Below are 22,141 nucleotides of genomic sequence, written 5' to 3' on the forward strand. Positions count from 1 at the left end.
ATTCACAACAAGGTTGACAAAATAGCCCTGACACTGAGTTTACCCAACCACTTAACTGGGAATAGTTTTCTAAAGATGTATAGAAGACAGAAATTTAAAGATAAATGTATTTGCACAGCTCAAATCTATATTTTTAACTTACTTTGGCTATTATATCAGAATGAGACTTTTGGTAACCGACTAAATTTGCTGAAATGGACACAGTTCCTTTCCTCCTGTAGACCATAACCATTCTATGACCTGTTATTAAAACATACACACTCAGTCTTGATGGAGAATTATAGGAAAATGTTTAGTAAAGCAGAAATCTCTAACAATTTTTATAATGAAAAACAACGTACAGTTCAGTTTGCTCAATTCTAGCAATTTTTTGGTTCTAGATTGAATTTTACACTTTCTGAATATTCAGAGATCCTGCTTCAATCTTGAAATTGCCGAATTACCAGCAATAATCGAGTTTGAGGCATTCTGATAGTATTCATAATGACTGAATAAACTTATAAAACTTTCAATTCATAGCATAATAAACAGCATGTCTGTTTGCAGCATTACTTAGACACTGGTGCAATGCTTTAATGTGGATCCTGAAACTGGAAGTTTTAAAGTGTGATTCCTTCAATTAGAACCTTCCTTTATGCCTGACTGAGTTAACCTTCCCTTTGACAGCCTGGGAGATGGCAAGATCTCTAGAACAATTCTTTCTGCACACACAAAAGTTTAGGATTAAAGGTATGTGCTGAAAAATTCAATTACAAAACACTGTTTTTTCTTCAATGTTAAGGTAATTGAAAATCAACATTACACTGGAAGTGAAGTACAACTATGATCAGTTCCAGTATCCAGGTTTTATGCCATTCTGGAAATCTGCGCAGGGACTTCCTGATATAACTTTGTGTCTGATGTATTTTCTAGCTCAGGTATGTAGGGAAAACATTATTCTTTATGCAACACACCTTTTAGACCCTTACAGAGGTACTTAGACTAAAATAAGTACATTGAATCTTTTGAAAATCTTTCAGATTCAGATTTATTTATTACATATACATTAAAACATACAGTGAAATACCCCATTTGCATTAACAACCAACTCACCTAAGGATGTGCTGGGCAGCCTGCAACAGTCGCCACACATTCTGGTGCAACAAAGCATGCCTAAAATGTTTGGCAATATGACACAGAATGCAACAAAATGGAACAAAACAGCAACAAAACAACAGCAAAATAAGCCCTCCTTCCCTCCACACACAGACACATAGAGTCCTCCAACTCCAGGAGAGGGCCTTAGGCTCCTAGGCTTCAGCGAACAGGCAGTGACCTCTGGACCTCCAATCTCCAGGACTGACCCAGGACTAGCCGATGACAGGACACAGTGGCTCAAACTCCAAGTGTGCCAACTAACTGGCCCTTGTCCCTCCTACTCACATGGACATTCACCAGCCTGGGACAGTCTAACAACAATGGATGCCCTTCATCCCCAAGTCCACACCACTGGCCTTCGACCGCAAGGCAGAGATCATGATTTTGGATGTTCTTCGTCCAATATTCATGAGACTAGGCTTCGAATGCAGAACACAGAGCAAAGGCCTGACTTCCAGCTCCACCATATTCCAGACTCAGATGCCCTAATCGGACTATATTATTCATGTTATATTATATATAATATAAAGAATCTTGTTATAATGCCATCGAAATATCTTTTAGTGATTTTCCGCTACTGCATGTTAAGTGAAATAATCAATGGTTCTCTGATTCCCTCTCATTTTGAATAATGATGTTATATTTGTTATTTTCCAATTTAATAAAATCTTTTTCAAGTACAGGAAACTTCTAAAATTAAAATCTAATTATTTCACAGCTAATTCCTTTAAATCCTTAGGGTGAAATCCATCAGGGCGCAGGAATTTATCAGTCTGCAGTTTCAGCAAATTTGTTCAGTACTACTTCCATGGAGACTGTAATTGTCCTGAATTCCTCCCTGTCTATTTCTGGAATATTACTTGGATCTTCTATGGTGAAAGCCGATGCAAAACATTGTGGATTAGATTCTGCTCAGATGAGGCCAAGAAAGAGGAGCTTCATCCTCTTTTCAGACCTTTCAACCATTCATACTACAAATCAACATTACTCAAACCTCCTGAGTCACCTTAAGGCCGTATTATCTTTCCAATCCCCTGAAACAGTAATCCACCTGAGTCTTGTCTTGCGTGGCAATGAAGTCATAACAAGAGGTCCCCAAGATAAACAGCAGTTGGTAACGCACAAGAAAATTTCCCCAATCATAAAGAGAATTTATGGTCCACGAAGATTTCAAAGTTTTCAATGTTGAGCATGTACAAAAATAATGTGCTTCACTAGAGAAGATTACAGGCTACATTTGTATGTTACTATCCAACTCTCACTGGATTCTGCTGTCAAAGAAATCATATTACAGTATAATCTGCAATTATCCTCCAACACATTTCACTTTACTGGAGAAATCATCCTGTTTACTTTATATGGGAAAGAATTTCTGCAATTCAGGTCACAAGTTCTGTTTACTACATTCCAATAATTCTTTTAAAATAACTTATGTAGTCTACTTTTGTACTGCCCAGTTTAAATAGATTATATTCAAAATACGTAGTTTGCACAGTGTTACACCTAACCCAAGTCATTTATTGAAAAAGTCTGTTATCCCACTGTGACTCTTCACAGTATATTTCTACGGTAATGTGCTTGTTCTCAGTGCAAAATACATTACCATGTAGCCTCTTCTGTCCGCTCCCATCATTTCTCATAATCATTTCCATGTGTATCGTAGGATGAAGACTGCCCAGAGAGGTATTAGATGAATTCCAATTAATTAAGAGTGAGGTAAAGTTATCAAATTTCCTTCCATGTTGATCATATGCGGTCAGCTCCAAAATGGTGTTCCTGCAGAAAGAAACGGGTACCTATGTAAACAAAAAAAAGAATGTGATCATTTACATAATTATGCTTGAAGTTATTAAATAAATTTTGACAGTATTAAATTAAACTAGTGCAGGATAAAAGCATGCTTTTCACAAAGAGTAAGAAATCATAAAGCTATATTATCAGACAGAGAAATATTAATTGATAGATTTTTAAAATCATAAGCGCAGAGTTTTAAATTAGTAATTCTATTTTGACAGATTTTTGACTTAAGTAACAAAGTAATTTCATAATTTAATCAAAAGAAGTACTGAAAAACAACAATGGAAATGACCTTGGCTGCATTACACATCATTAAGTTTCAGAGGTTTATAAAATAAACTCAAATAGATTTTTTGTACTACAGCATTTCTGACTACTCTCATTCTTTCTGCGGTGATGAAAGATTATATCAGCAAGTGCTTCTGACATGCAAATATGAATACTAAAACAAACTTTTGGAATATCTGTTTAATATTTGGCTTCAAACCTTTCCAGTTTGCTTTAAACCTTTCCAATTTGTATCATAAATTAAGGCAATAGCAAAAATACATTATACATAGCTCTACAGAAACCAGCTAATATTAATCTAAGAAAATGTTTAAAATATTAGGACCTACAATACTTTGGGTTGATAGGCTGATTTTGTGCTCAAATTCTACATTATTGTCTAGAATTTCTCCTTTGAATTATTTCAAGTAACATTCTCTTTCAATTTTATTTTGGACTGCCATATTTCAACAGAAATGTGTGCATTATTCCATTTTAAACCTGACAACAGTGATTTCATTAACTTTTGAAAGAAATCATTTTTAAGAAATATACAATCTTAAAACCATTAAATATCATTAATAAACAAATAAGTTTATTTTTACCAATGTAGAGGTTGCAGCTTGGGCCTCAGCAACAAAGCTAACTGAACAAGTTGGATTTAAAAACGGAAACAACAGGAATTCTGCAGATGCTGGAAATTCAAGCAACACACATCAAACTTTGATGTGAACAAGTTGGAACAATGTTAAATTATTTTACCCTGTACAAAAACTGCTGAAAGGCTTGGTGCAGAGCACATCATTTGCTCCAATTCCTGAAACTAGAAATCTAGCACTTAGCGTGCTACAACCTTAGGTTTATTACAAAACGCTTGCATGACAGTGAATATGTTCCTTGCAATGATACACATTTTTTATGTACTTTAGCTAAATTTCTCACATACATAATAGTGTTGAAAATAAACGTGACCTCAGCTAACAATTAGAATCATTTTAATCTTACCAATTGTTTATTATATTGCAACAGAGGGCATGGAAGACCAAGTTCACGCAACTTGTAAACAGGAGTCAAAGTCACACTGGTGGGCACAGCACAGATAAACTTCACTTTAATGTGTTCAACAGCTGGATTCGGGTTCAGCAAGCTTGGCTGATTTCCAACTTTAAATGTTAAAAACTAAGATGGGAAAATTGAAAAGTTCATTTTAAGCATCACTTAAGCTTCGAGATTTATTTTTAAACTCCAAAATAGTAATCAGACAACAGGCAAAACAATCAATCAATGCACAGAGTATAATGCATGATCAAGTTACAATCCACATAAATCACAAAACACCACCACTCCCTGCCTCAAGGATTAGTGACCTGGTGGGTTTTTCTATCAATATACCTAACAATAGACCAAAAAGCCGCAAATATCATAAATGACTTTACAATACATAGATAATGCTTAAAATACTCTGAAGGTCTGAAAGTGTTTGAAATGCAAAGGAGAGGCTTATGCGTTCAGCTATCTCTGTTGAAGATTCCAAACTATAGTTTTGAAAGTCTTTGTGAAGTTCACTCCTTCTCAACCCTTGATGATCCAACTTGCCCTTTTTGTAACCCTTGATGTTCTTAATGACACTAGCTTCATTCATTTTCAAGCTTTATCATAATATCCTTGACTTTAACAACCATATTTTAATAATTCTAATTTCTTTAACACTGTTCATCTTTGGTTCTACTTTTCAACAACACTTAAACATATCAATGACAGCATCTGCTTGGAAGGCAAGAGCACAATCACCTCACTGCCCTCCAAGTGCACGCTCTCCTTACATACAGCATCATACTGCCATAATTAACGTTACCCACATCCTGTCCAGTTGTGATTTGTGATTAATAATTCTTTATTATTTAATCTTACTGCTGTTTTAATCACTGCCATTTATCTTCTTTCATCTATTTATAATAGAATTGCAACTCTCTTGAACTTATCCATTCTGGCAAAACCATTAGACTTCTTTAAAAGCTCATGCAAGTCATCTGTGGTTTATTATCAAAGTATATAACTCTGAGATTCTTCAATTCTCTGGATAGCCATGACACCAAGAAAGAAAAGAAAGGCAGCACGATCAACCACCTCCAAATCCCACCTCCTCACAAAAAAACGGACAAAATAGATCAGGCACATCGACTCCCAAATCCCTCCTCCGCACAAAAAAAAAATCGAACAAAACAGATCAGGTACATCAACCCCGAAATCCATCCTCCTACACAAAAAAAAACGACCAAAATGGAACAGGCTCTCCATTCTCCAGTACAGAGCAACTGATCAAAAGGCAAGTAACCGACGCTCATCCTCTGCACTCACTTCGATAACTCAATCTCCTTTGTTGCTTTAATTGGCAAACAATGGAAGCTATAATCAGTGAAATGTAGCCAAACATCAGCTTGTGCCCTGTCCTGCAGCCTGTCTGCCATGAGATTTGTGCACGCTGCCTCCGTCTCCCGTAATCTTCTCGGAGAGTGCAGAGCATTGAAGTATCCAAATGATCTCCAAACAGCAAAACACAGGATCCAACAGTGTGCAATAACTTGACCGTTGTCTTTTACATGCTTATTATCAGCATCAAAGCATACATTACCAAGTATTCAAAATCACTACACTTTTGAACCAAATATCTTTAATCAAGGACAATTCAAAAATTTCCCTAAACTCAATATATGTCCTGTTACATTCTAACTCATGATCTCCTTAATCAATTATCCTCTTTGATCTGAAGGGTAACATATTTCTTGTTCTGTTTAGGATTCTGAAATAACTAGTAGTCTGGAATTATTTCACAGAAGTCTGCACAAAACATCTCTAATCTCAACAACAGAAAATCGAAAGAGTTCCAGAAACTGGGGAATGTCATTTCTTCAACTTCTTAAGCTCCCAAAATGAACCCCTTAGCCTATGACGAAATTACCATAAACCAGAGTGTACCAGCTAAGAAATATGTGGTTATTCTCCACAATAACATTTGAACAAATTGTATCAATTTATTCCATATTTTCGTATATCAAATTGAGAAAATAGTATGATTAACTAGTTTTATTCACAAAAATCATGAGGTTTCATTCTTATCTGGTAAATCAACAACTGATTTACTAATTTTAAAAAATTGGGATTTAATTTCACCCTTTTCTCTTTCTTACCTGTTCCCCCAAGGACACACATATGACTCTGAACCCATGATGATTTTTCATTTTCACCAAAGGAGCTTGTTGATGTTTGATAAGTATTGTATCCTTCTTTTCACCACTCAGTTCTGTGAAGAATCCTGATGGCTCCAGTACCCAAGGTCTGGGACCTCCTTCAAATAGCATTTCTTTTGAAGAAGTTAGAGTGACTATAGCGACAGCAACTGGATCAATAGCCTGAAGTTTGGAGGAGCAGAATAGTAAACGCCCGGGAATCATTCTCTTGAAATTATTAACAAAAACAAGGTAAGGATTTTAATGTATTGGAAGCAGTTCAGAGAAGGGTCATCAGAATAACAATTGGAATGGGCAGATTCCCTTAATAGGAAATGTTACTTGCATGAACTGGGCTTAAATCTGCTAGAGTTTAGAAGAATGAGAGGTTACTTGACAGAAACATTTAAGATTCTGAGGAGCCTTGACAGAGTGGAAATCAATGCTGGAAAAAACTAGTACTAGGAGTGACTCTAATGAATGTAGTATACAGAAGTGAGTGGGAGGGGTAAGACAGAGGGAACCATGTGAGGTAGGGACTGATGAATAGATGGAGGGGGTGTTCTGAGACAGATAAGGTAGTTGATAAGTGGAAACAGATAAGGGAAAGAAAAGAAGAATTATAGGACAGGTGGAGCCAGGTGGAAGACAGAGGCTGAAATATGATAAATAGTATGAGCATCTGCAGTCTCTTGTCTCCATTTCACTTGATTGGGAACCACTTGCACACGTGATTTTGAGCATGATCAAGAAACCTGTATTTCTGAAATTGTGCTGAACATCAGCGTCATCATAGGTAGAATAACGTATCATAAGTGCTTACTCTAAGTCGATTGTAAGAAGCAATGGTTATGCTGCTGCTGAAATGGACCCCCAGAGATCCAGCACTTGCTGTTAGTAATGTATAACCTGGTGTCTCTGCTTGTACAATTATCCCAGTACAGTGATCCACACCTGGTTCTAAATTCCCTGGAGGGAAAAAAGTGACAAAGTTTTAACTGGTCATAAAGCTGATTTACTAGAAGAATATAATTCCAATAAAACTATATATAATTAACTTGAAATGTTTTTGTTATTATATACAGTAAGATAGTGAAAATGTTGTATCAAATATCATAGTATAAAACTGGTCTAGTATCAATGTATGGTTAGTCAAGTATAAAACTGCCTTTATTATTTTTAAAATTTCAAATCCTTCATTTTTGGCACAAACTTTGCTTAAAACTGCAAATATTTATTAATTATCTTATTTAAGTTCTTCACAATAGGCATTACGTTAGTAAAAGCTGCAACTTTTTTTAAGAACATTAATTTGTAATAGATAATTTATGAGAAAAAAAATAAAAGTAGAAACAAGAAATGTTACTTGGTAGTGTGGAGGAGCAGAGGGATCTGGGGGTACATGTCCACAGATCCCTGAAAGTTGCCTCACAGGTGGATAGGGTAGTTAAGAAAGCTTATGGGGTGTTAGCTTTCATAAGTCGAGGGATAGAGTTTAAGAGTCGCGATGTAATGATGCAGCTCTATAAAACTCTGGTTAGGCCACACTTGGAGTACTGTTACCAGTTCTGGTCGCCTCACTATAGGAAGGATGTGGAAGCATTGGCAAGGGTACAGAGGAGATTTACCAGGATGCTGCCTGGTTTAGACAGCATGCATTATGATCAGAGATTAAGGGAGCTAGGGCTTTACTCTTTGGAGAGAAGGAGGCTGAGAGGAGACATGATAGAGCTGTACAAGATAATAAGAGGAATAGATAGAGTGGATAGCCAGCGCCTCTTCCCCAAGGCACCACTGCTCAATACAGGAGGACATGACTTTAAGGTAAGGGGTGGGAAGTTCAAGGGAGATATTAGAGGAAGGTTTTTTACTCGGAGAGTGGTTGGTGCGTGGAATGCACTGCCTGAGTCAGTGGTGGAGGTAGATACACTCGTGAAGTTTAAGAGACTACTAGACAGGTATATGGAGGAATTTAAGGTGGGGGCTTATATGGGAGGCAGGGTTTGAGGGTCGGCATAACATTGTGGGCCAAAGGGCCTGTACTGTGCTGTACTATTCTATGTTCTATGTTCTTTAAGAAATGTTATTTAAATAGGCTTCAGACACTTGGTTAAGTACTACACTGGAGGTGTGGAGAAAAGCATAAGGAAGCTCATGAAATTAATTGAAATTATGTTACGAAGGCAGGAGGGTAATAGATTATGCATTCTGTTTGACCACATATAACTAGGAGTATCTCCCAGGATTCTTGACTAAAGTTCAGCTGATCACTATTTTAAATATGTATTAAATGAAGAAAACGACACACAAAGTTGATGATGACACTGAGTTAAATGATACATAACTTAGAAAGCTGAACAAGGGCACAGCCATAGTCTAAATGTGTGGTTAACAGTGCAGCAGACAGAGATAAATGTGGAGACTCACAATGAATACAAACCTAAAAATAATTAATGATGCAATGCTAGGAACTATGAGGCTGAGGAGATACCGTAGAAGAAAATCTTTATTTTGCATATTTAATTGTGGAAAACAGATCTTAAAAGAGAATCAAAGTGAAACCTCAATAGAGTTACAGAATTGTACAGGATAGAAGCAGGCCCTTCAGCCTAACTTGTGCATGTTCATTGTGATGTACTTTAAAGAGAAATTAAGAGTTACTTCCAAGTAATGCATCCGATGTGGGACGGGGAGAGTGCTGCAGAATACGCAGTGTTATTTAAACTTGAATGGGTTTGGATGAACATATCCTAATGCGTTCGTGCAACGTTCTAAATGAGCACTACACAAGCATGACATCATTACATGCATATCCAAGGCTTCCCAAACACGATTCCTGATTTTTTCCAACTGAGTAAATAGAATTTTGGAACATATAAACTCATTTAATCCAGAAGTATTGAACTCTTCACCAAATGTACAGGAAGTCAGTGCTGCTGGCAAAACTTTCATATCTTCAAAGAAATGTTTAATAAAAACAAAATACTTTGTTTTCAGTTGCAAACCATAAAACTGAATCATGCTTTCAGATGTACCTTGAATGACTCTGAATACCCCTTGCTTGTCCATTTCTACTGCCAAGTTCATTAGTGTGCAGTCATTCACTGGAACTGTTTCCATGGCATCTGTCTCCATGAGTCCATAAACCATAATAGGTAGGTAAAGAGACTGAGCAACCTCAATCTCTATTCGGGACTGGACAAAATCTATACTGACTGGTCTCAGCACATTTATCTACAATTATGCAAAATACCAAATTAATTTTTAAATCTACATTAGATTATTCATCCAAGATAATTCATTCATATGGCCCATAAAGAAAGAGTAAAAGGAAATTAATCTCCACCATGAACACCAAACTTTGCATCTGAGATACTACATGTATACTTCTAAACACAGACAGCAGACTATCAAATGAATCTATCAGTCTTGGGTGAAATACCCAATTACCAACATGATTCATGCAGAAAGTGCCTGCTTCAAATTTTAGTAAAGCACCTATCTGAAAAGAGTTTCTGCATTATGCTACAGATTGGACTTATTGTTGTGCCCATGTTAGACCCAACTTCAAAGCTATTTACAAAGGTAGAGTTTAAAAAAAAACAAACAACATCTAAATAAAAATTAATATGAGCAAGTGTTCAGAATTTTCAATGAACATTAGTTATCATCATCATTATGTGCTGTGTCACGTGACATAGGTGATCGTGGTCTTCCATCTGTCTTCAATCTGCCTGTGGGGAAGAACTGTTGTTCTTATTCTTTTCTCTATCCGTGGTTATGATTGTTCTTGGCAATTTTTTCTGCAGAAGTGGTTTGCCAATGTTTCCTTCTGGAGACAGGTGATCCCAGACATTAATCTTCTGAGATTACCTGCCTGTCATCAGTGAACGTATAACTAGGACTTGCAATATGCATCAGCTGCTCATACTATCAACCACCAATTGCTCCCATGGCATCACACGACCCTGATTCGGGCTGGGGGAGCCCAAGGTGACCTGCAGGATAGGGGAGGGAAGGAGTGCTTTACACCTCCATTGGTAGCGACATATCCCCACCCTACCACCCATGACATTAGTTAACACTAACAAATATCTTCTAAATTGGTTTGAAATCAATTCACAAACAAACGAACTTGGAAAATAGGATCATCAGTATTAAATAGTTAAGGAAATAATTATTTCTGACTTACTTGCATTTCGCCAAAGTGAATTGGATTTTCCACATCCCTCGCCTGTATAATGCTAAAACCTCGGTTATCACCAGTTGCTATCAAACCTTTTACAGTCACTAGAGCAACACTTTCATTACTTGATGACCATGTGAAGTTTCCACTTCCTCCATTAACCTGGTGAATACAAATGCAAGTTTAAAACACTTTAGAATACAAATTGCACTTTTTTTCTGAATGTGCATTAAATCATGCTTGTTTGCTTGAATTATTCAAAAACCATTTGTAGCAAGTAAGGACTTAAGAGCACTAGACTGGGAAGCATGCAAGCATTTATAACTGGGTGGACAAGGGCATTATCAGATGTCAATACCATTTTCTGCTTGTTTTAAATGACAAACGGTTTGACAGAAATACTTCATAGAATGATATAGCAAAGGACATTTAACTTAACACATCTGTGTGGTTTTTTGAGACAGCTTTCCAATTTGTCCCTCTTTTCTGCTCTCTGCCCACATCTCTGCAAATTCAAATATTCTTCCAATGATCTTTCACTTGTTAATATTGATTTATTTTACCACCTTTTAGATACTAAATTTCAGATCAAAACAATCCATTGCTTAAAGGATTCTAGTATCTCATCCGGTTCTTTTGACAATTTTACTAAATCTGCTTTCACTGGTTTCAAACCCCATTGCCAAAAGCAGTTTCTCCTCATCAAGTCTATCGAAATGCTTCTGTTTTTGAACATTTGTAACAAAATCTCCCAAAGAAGTATATGTTTAAAAGCTTTAAATATGGGATGCCCAAGGCAAAATATGCATGAGTCTTTCATATTTACTGATAATATATTTAATAAAAACAATATCGTAAGCCACTATGCACACATAACAAACAATAACATTGAGTCAGAGTACAGGAGGAGATAGAGTACTTAATAACATGGTGTCCTGACAACAAGCTCAATGTCAACAAACAAAAGAGCTGGTCAGTGAGTTCAGAAAGGGGGCAGTACACATGCTCCTATCTACATCAACGATGTTGAGGTTGAAAGGGTTGAGAGCTTCAAGTTCCAAGTTCCAATCCTAATTCAAAACGTTGATGTCACAAGGAAGAAAGCTCACCAACGCCTCTTTTTCCTCAGGAGGCTAAAGAAACTTGGCATGTCGTCAACCTTTACCAACTTTTATTGGTGCACCACAGAAAACATTTGACCTGGATGCATAATGGCTTGGTTTGATAACTGTCTGCAGATGACTGCAAGAAACTACGGAGTTGTGGGAACTGCTCAAAACATCATAGGACCCAGCTTCCCCTCTATGGACTCTGTCTACACTTCTTGCTGCCTCAGTAAAGCAGCCAGCATAATCAAAGACCCTACACACCATGGATATTCTTTCTTCTCCTCTCTTCCATTGGGCAGAAGATACAAAAGCCTGAAAGCATGTACCACCAAACTCAAGTACATCTTCTGCCCTGGTGTAGTAAGATTGTTAAGTGTTGCCGTTGTCCATAAGTTGGGCACTTGACCTCAGAATCTACCCTGTTAAGACCTTGCATTTTATTGTTTATCTGCGCTGCACTTCCTCAATAGCTTTTACACTTTATTCTGCATTGTTATTGTTTTACCTTGTTCTACCTCAATATCCTGTGTAAGGATTTGATCTCTATGAACAGAAATGAATAGAATAGAATAGTACAGCACAGTACAGGACCTTCGGCTCAGAATGTTGTGCCGACCCTCAAACCCTGCCTCCCATATAAGCCCCCACCTTTGATTCCTCCATATACCTGTCTAGTAGTCTCTTAAACTTCACTAGTGTATCTGCCTCCACCACTGACTCAGGCAGTGCATTCCATGCACCAACCACTCTCTGAGTAAAAAACCTTCCTCTAATATCCCCCTTGAACTTCCCACCCCTTACCTTAAAGCCATGTCCTCTTGTATTGAGCAGTGCTGCCCTGGGGAAGAGGCGCTGGCTATCCACTCTATCTATTCCTCTTAACAACATACATCAAAGTTGCTGGTGAACGCAGCAGGCCAAGCAGCATCTATAGGAAGAGGCGCAGTCGACGTTTCAGGCCGAGACCCTTCGTCAGGACTAGTCCTGACGAAGGGTCTCGGCCTGAAACGTCGACTGCGCCTCTTCCTATAGATGCTGCTTGGCCTGCTGCGTTCACCAGCAACTTTGATGTATGTTGCTTGAATTTCCAGCATCTGCAGAATTCCTGTTGTTTACATCTATTCCTCTTATTATCTTGTACACCTCTATCATGTCTCCTCTCATCCTCCCTCTCTCCAAAGAATAAAGCCCTAGCTCCCTTAATCTCTGATCATAATGCATACTTTCTAAACCAGGCAGCATCCTGGTAAATCTCCTCTGTACCCTTGCCAATGCTTCCACATCCTTCTTATAGTGAGGTGACTAGAACTGGACACAGTACTCCAAGTGTGGCCTAACCAGAGTTTTATAGAGCTGCATCATTACATCGTGACTCTTAAGCTCCATCCCTCGACTTATGAAAGCTAACACCCCATAAGCTTTCTTAACTACCCTATCCACCTGTGAGGCAACTTTCAGGGATCTGTGGACATGTACCCCGAGATCCCTCTGCTCCTGCACACTACCAAGTATCCTGCCATTTACTTTGTACTCTGCCTTGGAGTTTGTCCTTCCAAAGTGTACCACCTCACACTTCTCCGGGTTGAACTCCATCTGCCACTTCTCAGCCCACTTCTGCATCCTATTAATGTCTCTCTGCAATCTTTGACAATCCTCTACACTATCTACAACACCACCAACCTTTGTGTCGTCTGCAAACTTGCCAACCCACCCTTCTACCCCCACATCCAAGTCGTTAATAAAAATCACGAAAAGTAGAGGTCCCAGAACAGATCCTTGTGGGACACCACAAGTCACAATCCTCCAACCTGAATGTACTCCCTCCACCACCACCCTCTGCCTTCTGCAGGCAAGCCAATTCTGAATCCACCTGGCCAAACTTCCCTGGATCCCAAGCCTTCTAACTTTCTGAATAAGTCTACCGTGTGGAACCTTGTCAAATGCCTTACTAAAATCCATATAGGTCACATCCACTGCACTACCCTCATCTATATGCCTGGTCACCTCCTCAAAGAACTCTATCAGGCTTGTTAGACACGATCTGCCCTTCACAAAGCCATGCTGACTGTCCCTGATCAGACCATGATTCTCTAAATGCCCATAGATCCTATCTCTAAGAATCTTTTCCAACAGCTTTCCCACCACAGACGTAAGGCTCACTGGTCTATAATTACCCGGACTATCCCTACTACCTTTTTTGAACAAGGGAACAACATTCGCCTCCCTCCAATCCTGCGGTACCATTCCCGAGGACAACGAGGACATAAAGATCCTCGCCAGAGGCTCAGCAGTCTCTTCTCTTGCCTCATGGAGCAGCCTGGGGAATATTCCATCAGGCCCCGGGGACTTATCTGTCCTAATGTATTTTAACAACTCCAACACCTCCTCTCCCTTAATATTAACATGCTCCAGAACATCAACCTCACTCATATTGTCCTCACCATCATCAAGTTCCCTCTCATTGGTGAATACTGAAGAGAAATATTCATTGAGGACCTCGCTCACTTCCACAGCCTCCAGGCACATCTTCCCACCTTTATCTCTAATTGGTCCTACCTTCACTCCTGTCATCCTTTTTTTCTTCACATAATTGAAGAATGCCTTGGGGTTTTCCTTTATCCTACTTGCCAAGGCCTTCTCATGCCCCCTTCTTGCTCTTCTCAGCACCTTCTTAAGCTCCTTTCTTGCTTCCCTATATTCCTCAATAGACCCATCTGATCCTTGCTTCCTAAACCTCATGTATGCTGCCTTCTTCCACCTGACTAGATTTTCCACCTCTCTTGTCACCCATGGTTCCTTCACCCTACCATTCTTTATCTTCCTCACCGGGACAAATTTATCCCTTACATCCTGCAAGAGATCTCTAAACATCGACCACATGTCCATAGTACATTTCCCTGCAAAAACATCATCCCAATTCACACCCGCAAGTTCTAGCCTCATAGCCTCATAATTTGCCTTTCCCCAATTAAAAATTTTCCTGTCCTCTTTGATTCTATCCTTTTCCATGATAATTATAAAGGCCAGGGAGCGGTGGTCACTGTCCCCCAGATGCTCACCCACTCTGAGATCTGTGACCTGACCCGGTTCATTCCCTAGTACTAGATCTAGTATGGCATTCCCCCTAGTCGGCCTGTCCACATACTGTGACAGGAATCCATCCTGGACACACTTAACAAACTCTGCCCCATCGAAACCCTTGGAACTAATCAGGTGCCAATCAATATTAGGGAAGTTAAAGTTACCCATGATAACAACCTTGTTATTTTTGCACCTTTCCAAAATCTGCCTCCCAATCTGCTCCTCTGTATCTCTGCTGCTACCTGGGGGCCTATAGAATACCCCCAGTAGAGTAACTGCTCCCTTCCTGTTCCTGACTTCCACACATATTGACTCAAAAGAGGATCCTGCTAGATTACCCACCCTTTCTGTAACTATAATAGTATCCCCGACCAGTAATGCCACCCCTCCTCCCCTTTTTCCGCCCTTTCTATCCCTTTTAAAGCACTGAAATCCAGGAATATTGAGAATCCATTCCTGCCCTAGTGCCAGCCAAGTCTCTGTAATGGCCACTACATCATAATTCCATGTATGTATCCAAGCTCTCAGTTCATCACCTTTGTTCCTGATGCTTCTTGCATTGAGGTACACACATTTCAGCCCTTCTACCTTACTGTCTTTACACCACTTATTCTGCTTCTCTTTCCTCAAAGCCTCTCTGTATGTTAGATCTTCTCACTGTATCTTGGTACATATGACAATAAAAACCCAATACTGTATCCAACTTTCAAAGTACTCAGGGTTCAGGTCCTTTTCTTTAGGATAGGGTAGGGTATAAAAAGATCAGGTTTGATTCACTGGCTTTATATCACTCACCTCACCCACCTAAATTTGAATTAGTTGAAAAATTACCTGTCCACTCAACCCATTCTGGCATAATATATACAGACTATATATGATTCTGTAAATTAAGGAGTTATTCAGATAAATAAGTTTCACACTACCTTAATTATGTGTCGATAACTTTGAGGCTTGGGGTGCCATGGGAAGACAAGAATACCTGGCTCCAGGAAAATTGGTTTATAAATAATTACTTCTTGTTGGTTGGTAATGGGTGTAGCCAGTTTCTGTAATTATATAAAACAGACTTATAGAAGCAAAATAAATAAAAATTTTACCCTAGAACTCCGACCCTATTAAATTCTTAAGGATATGGCAGAATGACCAAGATAATCCTCTGTAGTTGGGTGTACTTCTGTGAGGCAGAGCAGAAGTCAAACAGCAACTAGGTTTCATTTGGTGTATCCTGAGGCTCTGTATCTGGAATCTTCTGAAGATCTTTTCACAACCTGCTGCCGTCCAAGTCTTTTCAACTATTCTTAAGCATCTCTGATGACCAGAGACATATACAATTGTAAATACTCTTAAATAAAATACAAATTGGTTTAATTAAAGATATGAAAGTACAGGAAAGTAATTAAGAACTTTATAATAAAGTCAAATAAAGAAAAAGAATCAAACTTCTTACTAGCACTTTTTAAGTCAAGGCCAGTAACTCTAATCAAAGGCATTGATTGCTAGTGCTCCAGTCTAATTTAGTTCAACACCACAAATTGCCATCATTTGTTTTTTAAATCAATTTTTCATTAGAAACTCAACTGTGCAATGCCTGAGGGACAAAAATTGTTCATGTTAAATTGTGTTAACTGATTTTGCACTTCTTGAACCTGGGGGAATTAAAAGTATGCGATTAATAACAAATGGACATTAATGCAAGGTCTTTGCATCTTCTGTTGTTCAACTCACCAAAATTAGAACAAAAATATAATATCCAAAATTAGTTTCTGCCCAAATTTCTAAGTTGTGAGATCCAGATTTTGCTAATGCTGAAGACTTAAGTTCCAACTGTATTTACAGGGTTAGACTTTTTTTTTAATTGTTGTAAACAGAATGCTTTACAATTCACTGCAAAATAAACCTGAAGAAAACTGGCTGAACTGGGATCCAAGTCACCATATCTGCAGGTGGTTTTAGCAGGGTGCCCCCTCAGAATGTAGTGGCCACAAATGCAAGAAGATGCCATGAAAACATTGAATTGATTCCTTGCTCAACCAATGAGAAATTAGTTTAAAAACAAAACTAGATGGGAGAAAAATGTCCATCAAAAGAGTTGGTACTAAAAATGTTTTCCATTCAGGCTTTGAGGGGAGTACCCTCTAATTAACACTTCTGACAGGAAGAATGTCTATGCACAACGTAGTCATCTCTCACATTTGTGACCTCTGAGAACCTGCATAAGTTCACATAAATGACTGATCTGTTCTCAGAGTTGAGTCAGGGTCACCATCAATCTCAAAAAGAATTGTTTCAGGATCCATGCTGCCATTGCTGATAAATGTCACATATGAAACTTCGTTGCTCACTGCTGCTTTAAGTAGTCAGAGATATTACAAGCAGATTTGACAAATTGGTTTTAAATAGTTTTATTTGTGAAAAAATAACATATGAAATAGATTTTATCCATTTATAAGAAATTAAATAAATGTGTAATAAATAGCTGCTTTGATTTTTTTGTCTGTCAAATCAAATCTTGGTGTAGTGAGTTAACATCAATACCTATTTTAATATATTAATGCTTCCCAGCAAACATAGTAAACATAAGAAGCACGAGCAAAACAATGTCATACAGCACCGCCATTCCATAAGACCATGGTGATCTAATCTATGACCCAACTTCACTTACCTTCCCTAGGTCCTATAACCTACAATTCCCTGAAGTCTAAAAATCTTGCTCTAATCTAAGCTTTCACTACTTTGATTCCTAAAACTCTGAACTATTTTGGCTATTTCAATATGCAAAGTAATAATTGTATGAATGGCAGGTATATGAGCAAAAAAGAGAAAAAAAAATCAGCATTAGATTAAAGCAACATTTACTGCGGAACTGTGAAGAGATACATAAAAATAGTTTAGTTAAAAATCCACTGCATTGATTTTGCTTCCAGTGTTGTCATGCAAAGTCTATCATCTTTAATGTGGATTGCTATGCCATTAGCAAAAATATGTAAGCAAAATATCATAAAACATATTCTCTTAGCTATAACACGAGATAAAATACGCCAGACAGATCACATTTGAAGAACTGCATTGTTTTTAATGACATTGATAAGTCATTTCACGTAGTGTTTTGTAGCATTTTGTACAAGTATTTTATCCTTACCTGCCCAAATACCCCAAACAATGTTGCATTAATTACTGCTCGGCCGTTCGACAAGACATTAACATAATGATAAGTTCCATTCCTCAGTGTTTTCAGAGTTTGGAAATGCGACTTTGGAAGGACAGTAGCAATATTTAAGTTCTAGGAGAGAACAGAAGTTTCTAAGCATATTGTTTTCCATTATACTTCTAACAAAAGGTTTCCTTTAATTTTATCTGCAATATCATATTGTAGATAAAATTAAAGGAAACAGTGGTTCTATGCCTGGAATAAATTGCAGTTGTGGGAGCTAAATTCTTCCATCTAGAAATATTACTCCTCGCAGAACGTTTGCTAGTACCTACTGAATCAGAATCATATTTATTATCAATGACACGTCATGAAATTTGCTCTTTTGCGACAGCTGTACAGTAAAAGACATAAAATTACAAAAGTAAAAAAAAAGTGCAAATGATGAATAACGAGTTACTGTTCATGGATTCATTCATCATTCAGAAATCCAATAATGGAGGGAAAGAAGCTGTTCTTAAAATGTTGAGTGTGGGCCTTCACATTCCTGTACCTCCTCCCTGATGGTAGGAACGAAAAGAGGGCATGTTTGGATCGTGAGGGTCTTTAATGATAGATACTGCCTTCATCCTGTGCACTGAAAGGTCTAAACTAGACTGTGGTGCAACTAGTTAGAATGCTCTCCAGTGTACATTGGTAGGAATTTGAAGTCTTGGGTGACATATCCAACTTCCTCATGAAGTATAGCCACTGGTGTGCCTTCTTTGTGACGCAAGCCCCTTGAAGAATTGCAGACTAGTTTTAAATTGTGCAACCTAATATTAACTGGTGTTACCCATTCATGAAATCGATGACACAATAATTTAACAAAAATTGGTTTTCAAATTGCAAATTGTATAAATAACGAGGCAGCATAACATTCGTACGATTCCATAAGACCCTAAGATAAAGGAGCAGAATAAGACTATTTGGTCCTTTGAATCTGCTCTGCCATTCAATCTTGGCTGATATTTTTTCATCCATATTCTTCTGCCTTCTTCCCATAATGGTTGATCCCTTTAACAAGAACATCAATATTTTCTCACATCAGAAGGAACAGAAGGCTAAATGGTTCAGAGTCAAGTTTAATATCACCGGCATATGTCATGAAATTTGTTGTTTTGCAGCAGCAGTACATTACAATACATAGTATTAAAAGCTATAAATTACAATAAGTATATATAAAAATAAATTAATAGTGCAAAAAGAGAGGGAAAAATACTGAGGAAGTGTTCATGGGTTCATTATCCATTAAGAAATCTGAAGATGGAGGGGAAGGAGTTGTCTGTAAAACCTTGAGTGTGTGTCATTAGGCTCATGCACCTCTTCAATGGTAGCAATGAGAAGAAGGCATAGCCTGGGTGATGGGTGTCCTTAATAATAGATGCTGATTTTTTGAGAAATCGCCTTTTGAAAGCCCTGAGGAAGAGACTTGCCCTTAAACAGTGACAGTTTATTCATTTCCACAGATGTTGCCTGTCCTGCTGTGACCCGCCAGTATTATGTATGTATTGCCTTTTGAAGGTGTTCTGGATGCTGGAAAGGCCAGTGCCCGTGATGGAGATGGCTGAGCTTACAACTTTCTGCAGCTTTTTCTGATCCTATGCAGTGTCCCCCTCCATACCAGACAGTGATACAACCAGTTAGAATGCTCTCCACGGTATGTCTTTGGTGAGATACCAACTGTCCTCAAACTCCTGATGAAATATAGCTGCTGCCGTGCCTTCTTTGTAATTGCATCAAGATATTGAGCTCAGGATAGATCTTCAGAAATATTGACACCCAAGAACTGGGCTGATGTGGGTTCTCTCGACTTACCCTTCTGAAATTCTGCCAACAATAGTTTTCATCTGCAAACTTATAGATGGTTTTTGAGCTGTGCCTATCCACATAGTTGTGGGTGTAGAGAGTAGAGCAGTGGGCTAAGCACACATCCTTGAGGTGTGTCAGTGTTGATTGTCAGTGAGGAGGAGATGTTATTTCCAATCTGCACATATTGTGGTCTCCTGATGAGGAAGTCAAGGATCCAGTTGCAAAGGGAGGTACAGAGGCGTATGTTTTGAAGCTTTTTGATTAGAACTGAGGGTATGATCTTGTTGAACACTGAGCTGCAGCCAATAAACAGCAGGCTGACATAGCTATTACTATTGTCCAGGTTATCCAAGGTCAAGTGGAGAACCAGTAAGATTGCATCTGCTGTAGATCTGTTGTGGAAATAGGCAAATTGCAGTGGGTCCTGGTCCTTGTTTAGGCAGGAGTTGATTCATGACCAACCTCTCAAAGTATTTCACCACTGTCGATGTGAGTGCCACAGAGAATTGGTCGTTCTCCCTGCTCTTCTTGGGCACTGGTATGATTATTGCTCTTCTGAGGCAGGTGGGAGCTTCCAAATGCAGCAGTGAGAGATTGAAGACGTCCTTGAACACTCCCACCAATTGGTTTGCACAGATTTTCAGAGGTCTACCAGAGCCTGATGCCTTGTGAGGGTTCACACTCTTGAAAGATGTTCTGATGTCGGCCTCCGAGACAGAGATCACAGGATCACCGGATGCTGCAGGGATCCGCATCGATGCAGTTTTATCTTCATTTTCCAAGCGTGCATAAAAAGTATTGAGCTCAAATGGCAGTGAAGCATCACTGCCATTGTTGATGTTAAATTTTGCTTTGTAGGACATAATGGCCAGCAAACCCTATCACAGCTGATGCGTATCCGATTCCGTCTATAACCTCAATCAGAATTGTTTTCTTGCTCTTAGGACAGTCTTCTGTCGGTCACACCTGGACTTTTTGTATAGTTTTGGATCACTGCTCTTGAGAACACCACAGATCTAGTTCTTAGCAGACTAAGAATCTCTTGGTTCAAGCATGGCTTTTGATTTAGGTATGTCTGGTATGTTCTTGAAGGCACACGCTCATCCATACAGGTTTTGATGAAGTCGGTGAGAACTGTGGCATATTATTCAGACTCAAAGATGAATCCCTGAATATTGTCCAGTCCACTGACTCAAAGCAGTCCTGAGAACTCTTCTCCACTTCCCTTGACCATACCCTCTTGGTCCTCACCACTGGTGTTGCGGTCTTTAGTCTCTGCCTATTCACGGGGAGTAGAAGTACAGCCAGGTGATTAGACTTTCCAAAGTGTGGGCATGGGATTGCACAGTAAGAATTTTTGATGGTGGTATAACAGTGATCAACTGTGTTGGCTCCTCTGGTTCCACAGGTGATATGTTGGTGGTAATTGTTCAAAGATTTCTTCAAGCTGGTCTGGTTGAAATCCCCCACAATGATAGGGAAGACATCAGGGTACGTAGCTTCATGCCTGCTGATTGTGTTGCTCAGCTTCTCCAGTGCCAGCTTGATGTTGGCCTTAGGTGAAATGTATACCACTACCAAGATGATGGTGGAAAACTCCCTTGGTAGATAAAATGGACAACATTTGACTGCTAGATCTTCCAGGTCAGGTGACCAGGCCTGAGACAGAACTGCCATGTTTGTGCACCACAATGAGTTAATCGTCAAGCATATTCCACCTCCTCTGCCTTTAAGAGACTGTGTAGTCCTGTCTTTGCGGAGAATGGTGAAGCCACTGAGCTACAGTGCTGCGTCCAAATGGCAGGTGTGAACCATGTTTCCATGAAGCAAAGTACATAGCAGTCTCTGATGTCCCTCAATCAGGTATAGCAATCTTGCTCTGAGGTCGTCAATTTTATTTTCCAGAGACTTTACATTCACCTGCAGGATAGTCGGGAGTGGAAGTCCAAAGCCTCTGTGTTTCCATTTAACTTGTAAATCATTGTGGCATCCCTGTTTCTGTTTTCTTAAAGGGAACTGCACTCGCAACCTGAATATGCCGTCCAAAGTTTGTTGATTTTGTGTATTGATAATTTTGTTTACACATCTTAAAACTATACTGTTTACTGAAGTACCCAAGGCTATGACTGTGAATTTCAGCTGCAGTAGTCCTAAACAGGAATATCTGATGGTTCCCATCGGAGCTGCACACAGTTGCCCCTTAATGGCACAGTTTTGAGCCATTGGTTCTTTCCAAGTTAGTCTCTTCGGATCTGAAATTTTCACTTTTGTCATATTTCTCATCATAAATTTGCTTCCAAAAGCACAACAAATACAATTGCTAATGTAAATCCTGATT

At 38.8% G+C, this 22,141-nt stretch overlaps 1 protein-coding gene across 1 annotated transcript in view; it reads right to left on the bottom strand.

Annotated features, from left to right (window-relative positions):
- LOC134336991 (nuclear pore membrane glycoprotein 210-like) overlaps positions 1-22,141 on the bottom strand; it is a 146,805-nt gene that overhangs the window by 71,574 nt on the left and 53,090 nt on the right. The window contains exons 10-18 of the mRNA XM_063031734.1: positions 17,944-18,084; positions 15,728-15,850; positions 10,621-10,776; positions 9,464-9,662; positions 7,252-7,397; positions 6,390-6,611; positions 4,207-4,380; positions 2,741-2,933; positions 143-240 (exon numbers count right to left, since the gene is read on the bottom strand). Of these exons, the coding sequence (XP_062887804.1) occupies positions 143-240; positions 2,741-2,933; positions 4,207-4,380; positions 6,390-6,611; positions 7,252-7,397; positions 9,464-9,662; positions 10,621-10,776; positions 15,728-15,850; positions 17,944-18,084 (1,452 nt within the window). The remainder of the gene's footprint in view (positions 1-142; positions 241-2,740; positions 2,934-4,206; positions 4,381-6,389; positions 6,612-7,251; positions 7,398-9,463; positions 9,663-10,620; positions 10,777-15,727; positions 15,851-17,943; positions 18,085-22,141) is intronic.

Source organism: Mobula hypostoma, chromosome 23 (assembly GCF_963921235.1).
Source record: "Mobula hypostoma chromosome 23, sMobHyp1.1, whole genome shotgun sequence".
NCBI classification, from domain to species: Eukaryota; Metazoa; Chordata; class Chondrichthyes; order Myliobatiformes; family Myliobatidae; genus Mobula; species Mobula hypostoma.